This window comes from Erinaceus europaeus, chromosome 3, assembly GCF_950295315.1.
Source record: "Erinaceus europaeus chromosome 3, mEriEur2.1, whole genome shotgun sequence".
NCBI classification, from domain to species: domain Eukaryota; kingdom Metazoa; phylum Chordata; class Mammalia; order Eulipotyphla; family Erinaceidae; genus Erinaceus; species Erinaceus europaeus.
In genome coordinates this window covers 6,723,604-6,743,001 of record NC_080164.1, presented here as the reverse complement: position 1 = coordinate 6,743,001, position 19,398 = coordinate 6,723,604, and the positions used below count along the sequence as shown (strand labels likewise).

The 19,398-nt window shown below is 46.2% G+C and overlaps 1 protein-coding gene across 2 annotated transcripts in view; it reads right to left on the bottom strand.

The window, feature by feature from the left end:
- Positions 1 to 19,398, bottom strand: part of VSNL1 (visinin like 1) — a 142,868-nt gene that overhangs the window by 69,491 nt on the left and 53,979 nt on the right. For both annotated transcript variants that reach the window (XM_007520595.3, XM_060186592.1), the window contains exon 2: positions 15,786 to 15,952. In XM_007520595.3, coding sequence (XP_007520657.1) covers positions 15,786 to 15,947 — 162 coding nt within the window. In that variant the 5' untranslated portion in view covers positions 15,948 to 15,952. The remainder of the gene's footprint in view (positions 1 to 15,785; positions 15,953 to 19,398) is intronic.

The following is a 19,398-nucleotide window of genomic DNA, read 5'->3' as shown; positions in this document are numbered from 1 at the left end:
TAGAGAGGAACTAAGAGGCCATATGGTTCTTTCCGTTTTCAGAGGAAGAAACTGAATTCACGCCTTTGTATCTTCCATCCAGCTTCTCCCACTCGCCCCCTGCCCTCTGTTGAGACATACTGAACTTTTCTCTGGCCGTGGACATACATCTCATCTCATTTCCCTCTCTCTCTCTGTGCCATTCCCTCCCCCCATTCATGTCCATATCTCCAAAACAAAAATAGGAGGGAAGACTTTAAAATAAAAAGTTCCCCGTGGTGGTCTCAGAAATGTTCTGAGAGGGAGGTGGGGGTGGGGGAAGAGTATACCAGATTCTAGAAGAAGTTGACACCCTGTGACTCGGATGGTTGTATCTGGCTAACTTTGTTAGCTACTGCTTGTGACTCTCAGCTCCATTTTCCTTTGTGTTAATTAAGCAGGAAGCAGAAGATCAAATAAAGGTGAGACCTGAACTACAGACAGTTGATGGCCTCACACAGCATGGGGTTCAGATATTGTTTCAGGACTACTTTGGCTCAGGGACATCCTCACCCAGGCCTTACTTTCTGTCAGCTTGAGAGCTGCAAGAGGCATGTGCAGAGATCGTGAATACCAACATATTAATCATCCTATGAACAAAGTAAACCTTTTTCCAGAAGCTTCCCCAGCCTGTTAGTGCTATTCTCGGATCTCACTCGATCAGGGCTGGATTACAAGTCCCTATCCTAGACGCAAGGAAGACCAGGAAAGCAGGTGCTTAAAACGTTACCTTCTGCACTAGGAGGTGGGCTTAGGGCAGAGAGGATGGCATGAGAAGCAGGGATGCCCACTGAGTGGGAACCAAGGCTTTACGTCATCTCATTAAGTCAGGTCACCCCTCTGTCTCAGGTAAGTGCCACGCATTGAGTGAAATCATCTCATAACCTGTAGTCAACTAATAGAATTCCTCATTGTAGGTGGGCTTTTCTGACCTCATCATCCTAGTCAATCTATTCTGGTTGTCTACTCAACTAACATCAGCACTGACGGCAGGACCCTCTCGTCCTAGAAGTCCTTATGCCCCTGGCTGGCAGGCAAGGCAGGCATTTTGCTACCCTGTTGAGGTAATGCCTGCAGACAGTGAAGGGCCCCACTGATGGCCCAACGGTAGGTAGTGGCAAAGGCAGGACTTGGACTTGACTCTGTCTGACTCCTTATTCTTCCCACTTATCTAGATCCACCAGGAAGTTATATGGACCCACACTGGTCATGGATTTTAATTTTCTTTATCTTTTTTTTGTTTGATGTGACCCTGGGGAATGAACCCAGGGCCTTACACATGCTGAGCAGTGTCTTTGCCCCGACTTTATATGATTCATTCTTTTTAAGGGGAGGGGAAAGGAGAAAAGAGGAGAAAGATATAGACAGAAAAGAGACACCATCATCCATCAGCCATTGGCTTCCCTGGAGACATTCATGGTGCTCCCATGCGGTGCCAGGACTCAAACCCAGGTCCTCACGCATGGTATGATGTGCACTGTAGTGGGTGAGCTACCTCCTAGTACCTACTTGTTTCTAATTAAAATGTACAGAGCAACAGGGTGGCAGTGCACAAAGTAGAGAGGACACATTAGCATGAGCAAAGACCCACGTTCAAGTCCCAGGTCCCTGACTGCAGGGGAAAGGTTTACGAACTGCGAAGCAGGGCTACTGGTCAGTGTCTCTCTGTTTCTCTCCCTCTCTATCTCCCACTTCCCTCTCCATTTCTCTGGGTCTTTGTAAACCAAAACAAGACAAGGAGTTAGGCAGTAGTGCAGCGGGGTAAGCACAGGTGGCACAAAGCGCAAGGACCGGCTTAAGGATCCCAGTTTGAGGCCTCAGCTCCCCACCTGCAGGGGAGTCGCTTCACAGGTGGTGAAGCAGGTCTGCAGGTGTCTATCTTTCTCTCCCCCTCTCTGTCTTCCCCTCCTCTCTCCATTTCTCTCTGTCCTATCCAACAACAACGATATTAACAACAACAACAATAATAACTATAATAATAAAACAACAAGGGCAACAAAAAGGAATAAATAAATATGAACAAAAATTAACAAAACAAAAGAAAACAAACAAACACGAAGAAGAAAATGGCTGCCAGGAATGGTGGATTTGTCATGCAGGCACTGAGCCCCAGGGATAACCCATATGGAAAAGTAAAGTCTCACAGGGTCACCTGAGATTTCCATCTATTACAGAGTAACAGAGCCCAGCTGCCTAGGCTCCAATAGTATCGGAGCCTATAAAATTTTTTTTTTATATTTGTTTATTTTCCCTTTTTGTTGCCCTTGTTGTTTTTCATTGTTGTTGTAGTTATTACTGTTGTTGATGTTGTCGTTGTTAGATGCGACAGAGAGAAATGGAGAGAGGAGGGGAAGACAGAGAGGGGGAGAGAAAGATAGACACCTGCAGACCTGCTTCACCGCCTGTGAAGTGACGCCCCTGCAGGTGGGGAGCCAGAGGCTTGAACCGGGATCCTTACGCCGGTCCTTGCGCTTTGCGCCACATGCGCTTAACCCGCTGCGCTACCGTCCGACTCCCGTACGTGCACTTTTGTACCTCACAACTTGTGAAGATGAAACAAGCTACTACTGCAGAGCGCTGGGCCAAGAAGTATTCAGTTGTCATGTCTTTTCACGGAGCTACTGTTCATCGGTGTACCTTGTCACCATTTGACTTAATCTTTTTATTTATTATTGGATTGAGAGAGGGATGAGGAATATATAGAGGGAGAGAGAGACAGAGAGACACCTGCAGCTCTGCTTCACTCCTCATGGAGCCTTCCCCCTGCAGATGGGGACCAGGGGCTTGAACCTGAGTCCATGTGCAATGTAATGTGAGTGCTTAACCAGGTGAGCCACTGTCTGGCCCCCATGTGATTTAATCTTGAGAGACGTAAGGTGCAGTTAGCCCTCAGTGGGGGCTGTGCACACACGCTAATCCCATTCTGGGAACTTTGTTGAAAGGTGCAGTTAGCCCTCAGTGGCAGCTGTGCACACACGCTAATCCCATTCTGGGAACCTTGTTGAAAGGAATTCTGTCCTTTCAGAGCTTTCCTCCACAACTCCCTGTGACACTTCTGGGCTGTTACTGTCAGACTGAAGCGCAGGAGGGGAAGGCTTCTCTCTCTGCTTGGCTCAACGCCTGAGCCCGTCACTGAGGATCCCTGCCAGGGCCACACCTGTGACAGGCATCCTCTCCCTCCTTTCCCATTCATTCTTTTCACACAGGAGCAGTGGCGGCTGTACTGGCCTGACGTGGTGTCAGGAAAGACAATCACACAGAATTGAAAGCCGCCACAGTCCTCCTCCTTAGAGGAAGGACAGCCCTCAGAAACAGATGGAGTCTGAAGCTGCACAGAGACTGTCGCCCTGAAGAGCCCTTTGGCACAGCTGTGGCGACAAGGCCTACCTGTCAGCAGTCCCCGGGTCCTAGTGACAGAGAGACCTGTGTACTACCTGAGCACCTTCAATAGCGGGCACTTGGAAGGTAGATATGGAGCAGCTGTACCGCTAGAGATAAGAGAAGTGGAGGCCCTGGCCAAGAGCTGACAGCTTTCAGGGACAGAGTCTGGATTCCAACTTGGGGTGAGCCAACTGCCTTCATGGCAGCAACTTCACGCACAGCCTCCTCTGCTCTGTGAGTCTCACACAGAGGAATCATCCAAGCAGAGTTGCTAACTGAAGCGCAGGTTCTTCCGGCTTCAAACCTCCTATTAAGGCTGCAGTTGAGCACCTAGACTCTAATGTTCACTGGAGAATGGGCTTCATCCCTGTCTTGAAATCTAAGGGTTTCAAAAGAATGTGAAGAGGATACTTCAAATTCCATTGTAATTGGGGTGAGGGGTGGGAGAGGTGAGAAAGTGAACGGACCAAAACCTTTAAAAGGCTCTTTCCAACTTTATTCTGTGACCAGAGAAGGGGAGGCATCACCTCAGAGGCTTCCTTTGAAGATCTCACTTGAAAGGCCATTGATATCTTCCTAACTGACACTTGGCCCATCACAGGAAAGCAAAAAACACCTAGGTGTGACAGTCATCTAAAATAATTTCACACCTTTTCAGACAGGAAGAGGTTATCACTTGCCCTTCTCTGGGACAGATGTCATCTCCACAGCCCATGGGAATCTAGCTAATCCCGACACCATCTCTGTCCATCCCAGTAAAACACCTTGGAGCCTCACATAAAAACCCATTTTCCTACCACTGTAACTATCATTCTCCTTCCTCCTCTAGACTTCAGACCCCAGTTCTTGTTTTCCACATTAATTCAAGTTGAAGTGAAGCCTCCATGGTGTTGGCAAACATTCCAAATGGAAATGAATTCCCAGGTTCTCACTAAAAATTGCAACGTCCTCGGCAGCCCAATCTGGATGGCATTTTGTGTCTTATGTAATGTCTCGTTCCCTGAGGAATGGAAATGCTGCTTTATACAGCTCTCCCCAGCAAATTTTTAATAAGACACATTTCTAATTACCTCTTATGAAGGATCAGAATGAATCCCTGAAAACAGATCACCCACAAATCTTTTTAATGAGCCAAGTTTTTTTTCTTTCTTTCTTTCTTTCTTTCTTTCTTTCTTTCTTTCTTCTTTCTTATTTATTTATTTTTTTATTATCTTTATGTACTGGATAGAGACAGAGAGAAATTGAGAGGGGGTCAAGGGGATATAGAGAGGGAGAGACAGAGAGACACCTGCAGACCTGCTTCACCACTTGTGAAGTTTTCCTCCTGCAGGTGAGGACAAGGGGCTTGAACCTGGGTCCTTGTGCCTTGTAGCAGGTGCACCACCAACTGGTCCCAAAGTTTTATTTTCAAAACAGATTTCAATCACAGTCTCAGGAGCACTAATAGCCATTCCTGTTCCATCTTCTGTCCATGAACTATCTAATGAGAGATTCAGCTCTTGCTGGTCGAACTGAAGGGATTGGGGGAGTTTGGGCCTCTGAAGTGTCCCCTACCTCATGCCCAGGTGCTGAAGATCGAGTCACTGGTTGGTGTCATGTAAAAAAGGCATGGACTGTCCTCAGAGCCGGGTCAGAGGGCTCCTAGCAGCTCATCTCCATGGCGGCAGCCTCTGAATGAAGCTGAGCTCAGCCTATATGCCCCCAGGGGGCTGAAGAGGAAACACAGCCAGAGCTCTCTGCAGATTTATTTAACAACCCTTAAAGCATAGGAGTTACCTTCTGGTTAAGGACATGATAGAACCAAGCATATGCCCCACCTTCTGACTACATACATTCTGACAAAGTATCTATGGTAGAGAGAGTGAGGGGAGTGTGGTTAAGCACCCCTATCATATGGAGCTTGAAGAAATCACGTGAAGTGAAATAAGTCAGAAACAGAAGGATGAATATGGGATGATCTCACTCTCAGGCAGAAGTTGAAAAACAAGATCAGAAGACAAAACACAAGTAGAACCTGAACTGGAATTGGCGTATTGCACCAAAGTCAAAGACTCTGGGGTGGGTAGATGGGTGGGTGGGAGAGAGAGTAAAGGTCCAAGAAGGATGACAGAGGACCTAGTGGGGGTTGTATTGTTATATGGAAAACTGAGAAATGTGATGCATGTACAAACTATTGTATTTACTGTCGAATGTAATAATAATAATAATAATAGTAATAATGTACTCCTTCAGAGAGCTTGCAGAACTGTGTTACAAAACCACAGTGTCCTTGACACAGAGTGTATGCAGGGACCACAGTCAAGGGGACATGTAAAAGGTAAGGACTCTTCTTGCCTTGACGACTCTACCCAGCAGTCAGAGCGGGGGCTCTCGCTGCACCCACAACGAGGCTGTGTCCAACCCATTCTTGACACAGACTATTAGGTGCGAGTTCTGTGTTCTTCCCTGCACGAGAGCCTCTGTCAGCTCTCAGCTGCCGTCCAGTGCTGCTTTGGCATGGAGCTGGAACCTGTTTTCCCATCATGGTTCTCTGAGAGTAAATGTGAAATCGTCAAGAACAACAGCAAAAGGACTTGCTATGAATTACAAATTCTCCCCACGTTCCATTTTTTTTCCTTTGAATCTCCTCTCAGTGAGCGGGCAGGACAAGAATTATTATTTCCATCTTATAGGTAAGGTCCTTGGGATTCAGAGGCTAAGGCCAGGCCACCCTGAAAAACACCTGATCTCATCTGATCTCAGTAGCTAAGGAGGGTACTTGGATAGGAGATTCAGAGATCTGGCCAACCTTACAGAGCTTGGAATGAATCTCACAGTCAAACTGCAAATTTCATGATTTATTTTTATTTATTTATTTTTTAAACATTTTTTAAAAATCTTTATTTGTTTATGGAATAGAGATAGCCAGAAATTGAGAGAGGAGGGGGTGATAGGGAGAAAGACAGAGAGACACCTGCAGTCCTGCTTCACCACTCGCAAAACTTGCCCCCTGCAGGTGGGGACCGGGGGCTTGAACCTTGTGCTTTGCAACATGTGCGCTCAACCAGGTGCACCACCACATGGCTCCTTCCTGAGTTATTTAAGCCAATCACCAGACTACCTTTTAACTGAGCCTGAATCTACCCCTGGGGTCCAAATGACACTAGTCCTGGACTCAGACAAATGCCAAAAATCCAGTTAGCTTTTCTTTTTTTTTTTCCAGGACACTGCCAGGTTTGTTTGTCCCTGGGTTTCTTGGAGTTAAATGGCATGGTGATTAAACTAAATAGGAATGGTATCAAGCTTCCAAGGAAGAAAGACCAGGATGGGAACAGTCTCTTTCTCCTACAGTTACTTGCTCTGCCCCAAGACCAACCTCCTTTTTATTTTGTTATTCTTTAATTTTTTAAAAATGTATTAGATAGAGACAGAGAAATTGAGAGAGGAGGGGAAGATAGAGAAGAGAGAGATAGAGAGACAACTGCAGACCTGCTTCACCACTCATGAAGTTTCCCCCACGCAAGGTGGGGACCAGGGGCTCGAACCCAGGTCCTTGTGCACTGTAATGTGAGCATTCAATCGGGTGCACCATCACCTGGCCCCCTGACTTGCTTTTAAAACCACGGTTTCTTCTTTGGGGAAACAAAAACTGCCATGATAGTTGCATGTCTGCAGTCTTCACTTGTGATCTGGACTTGGCAATCATTAGGATGGTTGATCACAAGAAATTCTCAAGGAGAAAATATCAGGCACTTGGGTCTTAGTGGCAAAATGCAAAAGCTTCCTTCCTCTCCTCTCAGCAGCACCACCACGATGGGGTCTGCTTATAAAATGTCTGCCTTTTGGATACTGGGGCAGCATGGAATGGTCCTACTCATAACCACAGAATGTGAGCTCAGATCTAGAGGGATGCAGAGGTCACACAGGCTCCTAAGCTAATTATGGGGCCCAGATCACATCAAATTGATGGGGTTTATAGTCAACAATATTTATATACCTTTCCCATACTCTCTCCCCTGATGCAGCTTTCTGGTCCTTTTCCCAGCCATGACATCATCTCCCCAGACAATAACTTGGATCTACCTGCATATCAGATTTCAGGCTCAGGCAAAAAAACAAAAACAAAAACAAAACAAAATACTAGTATAGCTATAGGCCCTTTGAACTATAACTAAAATATGCCCACTAGCTATCTATAAAATGGTGGACAACCCCCCCCCCCCCCCCCAACACTTCACTGCACTATTCCAGCCTTTAGGTCCATGATTGGTCAGCAATTTGTTTGGCTTTGTATGTTAACTCTCTTTTCAGCCACCAGGTTCCAGATGCTAGCAGGATGCCGACCAGACTTCCCTGGACAGACAACCCCACCAGTGTGTCCTGGAGCTCTGCTTCCCCAGAGCCCTTCCCCACTAGGGAAAGAGAGAGACAGGCTGGGAGTATGGATCGACCTGTCAATGCCCATGTTCAGCGGGGAAGCAATTACGGAAGCCAGACCTCCCACCTTCTGCATCCCACAATGACCTTGGGTCCATACTCCCAGAAGGCTAGAGAATAGGGAAGCTAGGAGTCGGGCTGGCTGGGAGTGCTGGCTGAAGCGCAGCAGGTTAATGCAGATGGCTCTAAGCTGAAGAACCAGCCTAAGGATCCTGGTTTGAGCCCTGGCTCCCCACCTGCAGGGGAGTCTCTTCACAGGAGGTCTGCAGGTGTCTATCTTTCTCTCTCCCCCTCTCTCCATTTCTCTCTGTCCTATCCAACAACGACGACAACAACGTTAATAATAACTACACCAATAAAAAATAACAAGGGCAACAAAAGGGAATAATTAAATAAAAAATAATTTAAAAAAAGAATAGGAAAGCTATCAGGGGAGGGGATGGGATACAGAGATCTGGTGGTGGGAATTGTGTGAAGCTGTACCCATTTTATCCTATGGTCTTGTCTATGTTTCCTTTTTATAAATAAAAAATTTAAAATAATTAAAAAAATTGTCTGACTCTATGACCAGAGATATTGGCGTCCATGTAGACAGGAATGTCAGACCCCTCCTCACAGGAAACATTCTGAGATCGGTTCCAGAGGACTCAGGAGAAGTTTGTTCAGGAGAAGTAACAGAAGAGGCAGTGATACAGGTACTAGATTCTTTGGTTACAGATGCTGTAACAGAGTGCCACAGAATGGATGGCCTAAACAATGAAAAAAGAAAAGAATAGGAAGACCATTCAGGAGGACAGAAGCCTAAGTTCAAAGTCTTGGTAGGTTGGTTACCCCAGAGACCTCTCTCTCTCTCTCTCTTTTTTTGCCTCCAGGGTTATTGCTGGGGTTCAGTGTCTGCACCATGAATCCACTGCTCCTGGAGGCCATTTCCCCCCCTTTTGTTGCCCTTGTTGTTGTAGTAGCATTGTTGTGGTTATTATTGTTACTGTTGATGTCGTTCGTTGTTGGATAGGACAGAGAGAAATGAAAGAGGAGGGGAAGACAGAGAGGAGGAGAGAAAGACAGACACCTGCAGACCTGCTTCACAGTCTGTGAAGTGACTTCCCTGCAGGTGGGGAGCCGGGGGCTCAAACCAGGATCCTTATGCTGTTCCTTGCGCTTTGTGCTACATGTGCTTATCCCGCTGCGCTACCCTGGACCCCCAAGACCTCTCTTCTTGGCGTCCATGCATCATGGTGCTTCTTACCCAGCCTGGCTTTCTTTGTGTGCCTGTCTCTCTCTCTCTCTCTTTTTTTTCCTCCAGGGTTATTGCTGGGGCTCAGTGCCTGCACCATGAATCCGCCGCTCCTGGAGGCCATTTTTCCCCCCTTTTGTTGCCCTTGTTGTTGTAGTAGCCTTGTTGTGGTTATTATTGTTATTGTTGATGTCGTTCGTTGTTGGAGAGGACAGAGAGAAACGAAAGAGGAGGGGAAGACAGAGAGGAGGAGAGAAAGATAGATACCTGCAGACCTGCTTCACTGCCTGTGAAGCGACTCCCCTGCAGGTGGGGAGCCGGGGGCTCGAACCGGGATCCTTACACAGGTCCCTGCGCTTTGCACCACATGCGCCCAACCCACTGTGCCACCCCCAGACCCTCTGCCTGTCTCTTTTTACAAGGACTCCTGTCTCACTGGATTAAGGCACACTCTAATGACCTATAACTTAACCTTCCCTTTAAAGGTTGTTTTGGGGGGTAGATAGCATAATGGTTATGCAAACAGAGTCTCAAGCCTGAGGCTCCGTCAAGTCCCAGGTTCAATCCCCTGCATCACCATAAGCCAGAGCTGAGCAGTGCTCTGGTAAAAAAAAGTAAATAAATAAAGGTTGTTTTGATCTTTGTTTATTTATTATTGGATAGAGACGGAGAGAAATTGAGAGGAGAAGGGGAGATAGTGAGGGAAAGAGACAGAGAGACACCTGCAGCCCTGCTTCACTATTTGTGAAGTTTTCTCCCTGCAGGTGGCGACCAGAGACTTGAACCTGGGTCCTTGTGCACTGTAAAGTGTGTACTTAACCAGATGCACCATTGCCTGGCCCCCACAGTTCTCTTTCTAAATGCAGGTATATTCTGAGGTATTAGAGATTAAGATTTAAGCATACTTCCCTAGGGAAGGGGCCTAAGCCAGCCAATAATGTGTGCCACACTTGAAAAAAGAAGGGAGAAAAACCTCACCTATTTATTTATTTATTTTTTCCCTTTTGTTGCTCTTGTTTTTTACTGTTGTTGTAGTTTTTATTGTTGTGGTTATTGATGTCGTTGTTGTTAGATAGGACAGAGAGAAATGGAGAGAGGAAGGGAAGACAGAGAGGGGGAGAGAAAGACAGACACCTGCAGACCTGCTTCACCACCTGTGAAGTGACTCCCCTGAAGGTGGGGAGCCGGGGGCTCGAACCGGGATCCTTATGCTTTGCACCACCTGCGCTTAACCTGCAGTTTTACCGCCAGACTCCCAAAACCCACCTTTTGATTCAGACAGGTCTGACTCTTCTAAAAGGTTAAGAGAAACACCCTCCGTTCATCACTGTATTAATTAACATATCTTACTATCCTACTTGGAAATTAAGCTTTCATTTTTTTCACACGCGTCCCCACCAAGAAACTGTGCCTTTTCCCCTAGCCTGTGGGCGGGGGTGGGGGTGTATTCTCTGGAGGCTTCCATTTGCCTGCATCACAGGTCTTCCTGAGCAGGAGACACTCACTCAGTACTGAATACAACTCATGCTGCAAACACCTACAGACAACTTGCTCCTGTGACAGCTTCTGGCTAGCCTCGGGGTGTTGGGGTGATTGTGGTCCCATGACTACAGAAAGGAACCACAAGCATTTTGTGCCCAGGCCTGTGTTTGCAAAGCCCTGTCCAACAGTTGTGTGACAGGGGTGGTGGGGCACAGCTAGTCAGTCAGTCTACTGTCACTGTCCCCTTCTGCTGACACTCCCCCTGGAGTCTGAAAAGGGCAGAGTGGCCGCCAGCTTGGATGAGCCAAGCTGACCAGACAGCCAGAAGGGCAGGGGTCACAGGCAGCTTTGCCTGCTCAGCCAGACCCTCAGTATGGACACTGACACTGAGGAAGGACTACAAAATGCCTCTCTTCACTGGAGTCAGTCTCTCCCTCTCCCTCTTCCTCCCTCTCCCTCTTCCTCCCTCTCCCTCCCTTTCCCTCTCCTTCTCCCTCTTCTTTTCCCTCTCCCTCTCCCTTCCTCCCTCTCCCTTTCCCTCCCTCTCCCTTTCCCTCTCTCTCCCTTTCCCTCCCTCTCCCTCTCTCTCCCTTTCCCTCCCTCTCCCTTTCCCTCCCTCTCCCTCTCTCTCCCTTTCCCTCCCTCTCCCTTCCTCCCTCTCCCTCCCTCTCCCTCTTCCTCCCTCTCCCTCCCTCTTCCTCCCTCTCCCTCCCTCTCCCTTCCTCCCTCTCCCTCCCTCTCCCTCCCTCTCCCTCCCTCTCCCTCCCTCTCCCTTTTCCTCCCTCTCCCTCTTCCTCCCTCTCCCTCCCTCTCCCTCCCTCTCCCTCCCTCTCCCTTTCCCTCCCTCTCCCTTTCCCTCTCTCTCCCTCTACCTCCCTCTCCCTTCCTCCCTCTCCCTCTCCCTTCCTCCCTCTCCCTTCCTCCCTCTCCCTTCCTCCATCTCCCTCTTCCTCCCTGTCCCTCCCTCTTCCTCTCCCTCCCTCTCCCTCTCCTTCTCCCTCTCCCTCCCTCCCCGTCTCCTCCCTCTCCATCTCCTCCCTCTTCTCCCTCTCCCTCCCTCTTTTCCCTCTCCCTCTCCTTTTCCCTCCTTCTTCCTTTCCCTCCCTCTCCCTCTCCCTCTCCCTTTCTCCCTCTCCCTCTTCCTCCCTCTCCCTCCCTCTCCCTCCCTCTCCCTCCCTCTCCCTTCCTCCCTCTTCCTCCCTCTCCCTCCCTCTCCCTCTTCCTCCCTCTCCCTCTACCTCCCTCTCCCTTCCTCCCTCTCCCTCTCCCTTCCTCCCTCTCCCTTCCTCCCTCTCCCTTCCTCCCTCTCCCTCTTCCTCCCTGTCCCTGCCTCTTCCTCTCCCTCCCTCTCCCTCTCCCTCTCCCTCCCTCCCCGTCTCCTCCCTCTCCATCTCCTCCCTCTTCTCCCTCTCCCTCCCTCTCCCTTTCCCTCCCTCTTTTCCCTCTCCCTCTCCCTTTCCCTCCTTCTTCCTTTCCCTCCCTCTCCCTCTCCCTCTCCCTCTCCCTCTCCCTCTCCCTCTCCCTTTCTCCCTCTCCCTCTTCCCCCTCTCAACTTGTTGGAGTTTGCTAAGAAAAAGCAGACCTCCCCCTCCTCCATGAAGCTAGCCTCTTCTGACTGTCTTGATCTCTGTCTCTTTCTCTTTCCTCTACACGTCTATATAGCACATGCGTTCCTCTCCTTCTCTCTGTTTTACTTTCTCTCAATAGATGCTCATCTGTCTGAAACATGACCCCTCTCTCTTGTGATTCTTCTAAGCAGAAGTCAGTTTAGAACCTTCCAGCTGAACTTACTTACAGGGGACTCTTCCCTGTTCCCTCTCACTGGCAACGGATCTCCCTCCTGGGCCTTACTGCACATGTCATTTCCCTCCATGCTTCTACTGCCTGGCATATCAGACCTGTCCTAATTTTTCTTTTTCCCTGGTGTGTGGCATATTATGTCTCTGGAATTCTAGAAGAAGAGAAAGACTTTGCCTCCTTTCTGACTATTCCATATATGAGCACAGGTAAGTTTGGATGTGTCTAGAGTCTCACCTCAATTTAAAAAGTGAACATAAGTTCACTAACACAACAACAATAACCACAACACATGTCACTTGAAGGTGCAGTGAGGAAGGAGGAGACTGGGGTTACACACAGCATGCGGTGAATGTAATGCTTCCAGGATGCCCATTTTGAGACTGGTGCTTCAGGTATATAAATGAAACACCTCATTTTCTGCATGAAAAACGATTTCTTCAAAGGCAAAAAGCCTCCTTATTTAAAGCAAACAGTGAGGAATGTGGCCCAGAGAACTCTCTGAAACACAGAGTGACAGTTTGTGTGACCTCTGGTGACAGGAAAGTGGCTTTGACAAATCACATGTGTCTGTACTTTCCTCGAGGCTGAGAGGGAAAATAGTTCTGAGGCAGAGGCCAACTCCTGGGCAACTGAAGTGTAGAGGTATGACTTTGAAAACTGTGGAAAGTGGTGTAATAAGATGGGAAAATGCAGAAATGGATTGCTTTTTTGCAAAAGCAGTTTATATCAATTGAGTAATAGATGCCTTTCTGGACACTGTGATATGAGGGATCTCTCTCCATGCTAATAACGACGTGTGCATATCTTAGAAATGGCACAGTGATCTTGTAACCTGCACACATGCTCCTATTATCTTTACTTCTCTGTGTACATTTACCTGTGGGAGCCTGGTAATGAATTAATGGATCAGTCTAATTCTTCACACTTGTCAGTGGTCATGAAGACTAGTTTTTGCCACCAGGGTTAACTCTGGGGCTCCGTGAATCCACTACTCCCTGTGGCCATATTTTCATTTTTTTCTCCTCTATTTGATAGGACAGAGAAAAACAGTGAAGGGAAGGGGATACAGAGAGGGAGAGAGACCGAGAGATACCTGAAGTACTCTCTTCACCACTCATGAAGCTTTCCCCTCTGCAGGTGGGGAGCTGGAGCTCGAACCCGGGTCGTTACATATGGTTCTTCTTCTTCTAGCGTTTGCCATTACATACGGTAATATGTATACTTAGTCAGATACTCCACTTTCCAGCTCCCATGAAGACTAGTTGTAACAAGGCATTCGTCAGGGAGTCGGGCGGTAGCACAGCAGGTTAAGTGTGTGTGGCGCAAAACGCAAGGACCGGTTAGGATCCCAGTTCGAGCCCCCGGCTCCCCACCTGCAGCGGAGTCGCTTCATAGGTGGTGAAGCAGGTCTGCAGGTGTCTCTCTGTCTGTCTTCCTCTCTATCGCCCCCTTCTCTCTCAATTTCTCTCTGTCTCTACCCAATAACAAATAAATACATAAAAATAAAAAAATATATAAACAAGAAGACAAGGCATTCATCAAGCAACTCAAACCAACACTGAAACTCGCCATAGGAATGACTGTGACACCATCTCAATGTGTGGGTCGTAGCCCGGCATTTTCTTGGCCTCTTTTTACCACCAAATATTCCCGTGAGTCTGAGTTGTGTGTCTGTCACTCCCTCGCTGTCTCTTCTGCATAGCTTAACCGCATTAGTCTGTAGTCATCTAAAATACATAGTTATCTTACTTGTTTTTAATCTGGACTACTTTGAGACTCACATTTCCCCATCTAGAAGTACATCAGAGTGTACTTTTCACGCTCCTTTGACAGGCATTTTGAGTTGTCTCCCAGCACTGCTGTTGTGAACAGTGCAGCTCTGAGCTTTCTCAGACATGCCCCTTCCTGCTCCTGGGCAAGGCTGGAATGCCTGGCACACGGGCTATGTGAAACTGTCAGTTCAGGAGATAATGACAATGTTTAATATTTTGTAAAACCATCCTGCTCGTGCATATATATGTGGAGATGGTCCCTATGACTCAACATAAATAAGCTTCATCAGTGACACTTGTTAAAACTGAAAAGCTAAAGCCAGTGTGTTCATATTTTCTAGTTTGCATTTTAGCCCAAGCTGAAAGAAAAACGATGTATTTCTTTTTTAAAGGAGCCCAATGTTACATAAGAAATGTCTTAGGTCTTGTCAAATCTACCATCAATGCAACTGATCAACTCAGACAGAACCAGACGAAAGAGTATCACTGCAGTAGAAAGTACACTTTCCATGAAATGAGTTTTATCTGGTATGCCTGGGAGTTTAACACTTAAATAGTACAAATACAGAATGAAGCATCCTATGAAAGACCTTTATGTCAGATGTATACCAGACGCCTCCCAGGCACACTCTTATTTTCTTCTTATCTGCAACCAGGAGAGTCGTTCTTTTCTCCTTTCTTTCTCTCTCTCTCTTCCTTCCTCCCTTTCTTTCTTCCTTTCTTCTTCTCTTTCTTTCTTTTCTTCTTCTTTCTTTCTTTCTTTCCTTCTTTCTCTCTTTCTTGTAATTATTTATTTATTGGATAGAGACAGCCAGAAATTGAGAGGGAAGGGAGTAATAGATAGGGAGAGACAGAGAGACACCTGCAGTACTGCTTCCCCACTCAGGAAGCTTCTCCCTGCAGGTGGGGACTGTAACGTGTGCTCAACCAGGTACACCACCATCTGGCCCCAGGAGAGTCTTTCTTAGTGAAAAAAAACTCCCCTGTGTACTTTCTCTTTTATATTTTTTAAATATTACATTTATTTATTAGACAGAGACAGAGAGAAATTGAGAGAGGAGGGGGAGACAGAGAGGGAGAGGGGCAGAGAGATACCTGTAGACCTGCTTCACTGCTCTTGAAGCTTTCCCCCTATAGGTGGGAAGCAGGGGCTTGAACCAGGGTCCTTGGGCATGATGATGTGTGCGCTCAATCAGGTGCGATGCCCTCCCCCTCTCCCTCCCCCTGTATACTTTCTCTTTAACCCACCAAGGTACAGATGCTGCCGGGAAGGCCAACAGTGGCATAATTAGCAGCTTGCCGATAGTCATCAGCAAACACTATTATCTGAGATATATATATATATATATATGTATATATATATATATATATATATGTACATATATATACTGTCCTTTCACAGCCGCTGCCATCCTTTGAACCACTATTCAGTATCTTGATTAAACAATCAGGCTTCTTGTTTAGAAAATGCTTGCCATATCTATGGAACAAAATACATCCCTATGCATAAAAACAAACAAACAAACAACTCCATCTTTCTTTTAGGCTGGAACATCACACCGGTGCTGAAACAAAGTAGCTACTCTGAGATGTCATTCCCTGTAAAGCTATGAAGACAACGTGTTCTGTCCTGAAGTGTGTGTGTGTGGGAGGAGGGGGGATAAGGCTGGAAAAGAATTTACCTTCACGTAGAGCTGCTGGAATTCCTCGAGATTCAGCCTCCCGCTTGGACAGTCCTTGAGGAAGCCTTTGTACCACTGCTTGAGCTCGTGCTCGTTAAACTCCGTGCTCTTCACCAAGTCCTCCATCACTTCGGGGGCCAGTTTGCTATTCTGTTTCCCCATTCTGCCTAAAGACAGACAAATGAATGCAATCAGTGCCTTGGCTTGGATCACTTCAAACTTGATTAGGAGCCAGCGATAGTTCTGAGCAGTCCCTTGGTGGAAACTTCCTCCTAGACTTCTGATAAAGTCTCTCTTCTTTTAGAAAAAGAGGTAAGTTAAAAAAAAAAAAAGGGCTTTCTGTTCGGCTGGAAAGGCTGCATAGCTTATCCTCCTCCAACATGTGCCAGTTTTCACATGACATTGGCTTCCAAATGGAAAGACAATTGTCCTTTTCTTATGCTATTCATATAAGTAGATGGGATATATAGACATATACACACATACATATACACACACACATTCTCTTTCTGGAAACCGCAATTCATTAGCATTTGTTACTCAGATACATGATTCAGCATTCAGTTTTTAGGAATATTAAGTGAGATGATTAACAAGAACAATTAATAAGACCGCTCTGTAGCTAAATGATTAAAAAGCTAAATAAATGACTTGGAGCAACTCAGGAAGATATATCTATCGGAAGAGAGATCCACATAAGAGCACAAGACTGAGCACTGAGAGCTGAGTAGTGTTCTGGACTCAACCCCCATTAAAAAATTACACACACACACACACACACACACACACCCCATCAGGGTTCCATATGCTTGTATGTTTTTTTTAATTAAAAAAATATATATTTATTTATTCCCTTTTTGTTGCCCTTGTTATATTGTTGTCTGTCTTTGCTGTTGGATAGGACAGAGAGAAATGGAGAAAGGAGGGGAATACAGAGAGGGGGAGAGAAAGATAGACACCTGCAGACCTGCTTCACTGCGTGTGGAGAGCCAGGGGGCTCGAACCGAGATCCCTACATTGTCCTTGTGCTTTACACCACGTGCGCTTAACCCGCTGAGCTACCGCCCAACTCCCCATATGTTTGTATGTTTACACTGTTCTCAGCGGCTATTTTTTAATACAACGAGAGACAGAGTGATAGAAGAAGAAAGAGAAGGAGAGAAAGTCAGAAAGGCAAGGCATCTGCAGTACTACTCGACCACTCATGAAATCCCCCCCAACACACACACATACAAACTTCAAGTGAGAAGACCAGGGACTTGAACCTGGGTTCTCAGGCATAGTAACATGTTAGCATTACCATTTTATCTGGGCCCCTCAAAATATTTTTCTAAAAGTAACTTGGAAAAATAGAAAGTATGATAGTGGGGCATTTCAGTTGGCCTAGTTCTGAAGCTGCAACTGAAAACAGAACTTTGCAAGGCTAAAGAGATAGCATCCTGTTTATGCAAAACAACTCTCATGCGTGAGGCTCTAAGATTCCAAATTCAATTTCCAGCACCACCATAAGCCAGAGCTGAGCAGTGCTCTGGTGAAGTAAATAAATAAAAAATTCCAATGGAAGTAGTCAATTTATATATATGTATTTATTTATTCCCTCCTGTTGCCCATGTTGTCTTACTGTTGTAGTTATTATTGATGTCATTGTTCTAGGACAGAGAGAAATGGTGAGAGGAAGGGAAGACAGACAGAGAGAGAGAAAGACAGACACCTGCAGACCTGCTTCACCGCTTGTGAATCGACTCCCCTGCAGGTGGGGAGCCGGGGCTCGAACCGGGATCCTTACGCAGGTCCTTGTGCTTTGCGCCACGTGCGCTTCACCCGCTGCGCTACTGCCCAGCTCCAGGAGGTAGCTAATTTTTATCAGTCATATTAATTCTCTACATCTCCTCTTGTCACCAGATACTTCCTGAATTGCCTTCAAAGTTCACAAACACTTGGTGCTCTTTGGAGAGACTGTCTGGTGAACGTTACTTGAGGTAATTCCATTCTGTCATCACGATTGCTGGTAAGTGAAATAGTAGAGCAGGAAATCACATTACAGATACCCATCATGTGCAAGGCTGCATAACCAACGTCACAGTCCAGTGTAAATGGACTGAGCATAGCTCTGGAGTTTTCCCTAATTTACATTCCTAAATCAGAAACTTTGTGTGTTTACTCAGGATAGTATCAAGTAACAGCATTATCTCTCTTAACACTGCATAAGCAGTAGAGAAATCACTTTCAAATTTACTGTGGTGATGAATTAAGGAATAACTAGATAAGAATTGATAAAATACACCAAAATCAAATATCAAGATAATTATGGATTTAAAAAAAAATTCCGTTTAATGTTTAATTTTTTAGAAAAGGGCATTACAACATTTATTTTGAAAGACTTTATCTAATGAGAGAGATAAAGAAAGATACAAAGAGATCAGGGCACTGCAGAGAGTATTGGGACTGAACTTGGGACCTCAGAGCCTCGGGCATAAAACTCTCTTTGCATAGCCATTACGCTGTCTCTCCAGCCCTTAAAACATTTGAAATGTCTAGTTGGACTTTGAGATATAAAGATCGTCAGAATAAATTTACAAACCACAGGATAATAAGTCACAAGGCCTTGAGATTCCTGCTAGAAGAGACGGGGGTAAATATTGAAGAACTCACCCAAATGGACCCAGTCCTTCAAAGTGCTGGGGTTTCCAGAAAAGTTGTGACACATTTTTGCATAGAAAAACGTAGGGGGGCCAGGTGATAGCACACCTGGTTAAGTGCACACATGTTCCAGTGTGCAAGGACCTGAGTTCAAGCCCCTGGTCCCCACCTGCAGGGGGAAAGCTTCAGGAGTGGTGAAGCAGGTCTGCAAGTGTCTGTCTGTCTCTCTCCTTATCTCCCCCTCTCAACTTCTGTCTCTACCCAATAATAAATAAATACAATTTTTTTAAAAAAGAAAAACATAGAAACATGTCATGACTTTTCTAACTACCCTAATCTCTGAGACAATTTCTCTCCCATGCTAGAGGCAGGTCTATTCTTGTAGAAGCCCAGAAGGGATAATATCATCACATATATATTTTTTTACGCCCCTCAACTTTCTTCCAGGACCTATTCCACACCCATTGTCGGTAACCTGCCTTAACACTGAATACTTCTTTCATTGTAATGAAGCCAACCCATTCTTTCCCAGCGAATGCTTCCTCCTTGGCACCCTCTCAACTGCACACACCGTGAGCAGAAAACCACTGGCATGACTGTTTGCTTCCCCAGCTCTTCTGTTGGAGAAAAACACCTTATGCTTAGCAAATGTGCCCTCCTCCATCATGGAAATCCTCTACTTATCTTGACTCTTAATGTTACGTTCCAAGTCTCTTATTAGTTCTGAGTCTCTTAATTACAAGTTACTGTGGGATTCCACAGCTGGATATTGGAGATCAAGTGGATATTCAGGGGCCAGGTTTAATTAGTTGGACAGAAAACTGTCATTCATGGTTCTCCTGGTAATCAAAAGATGTATTACCAAATTTTTTTTGCACTTTCTTCCTTTCAGTACAGAACGGCGATTTTTCATTATTGAACTACAATAATAGCTACTGAGGTCTGAGGATGACTGTGATGTGGACTGAGCACT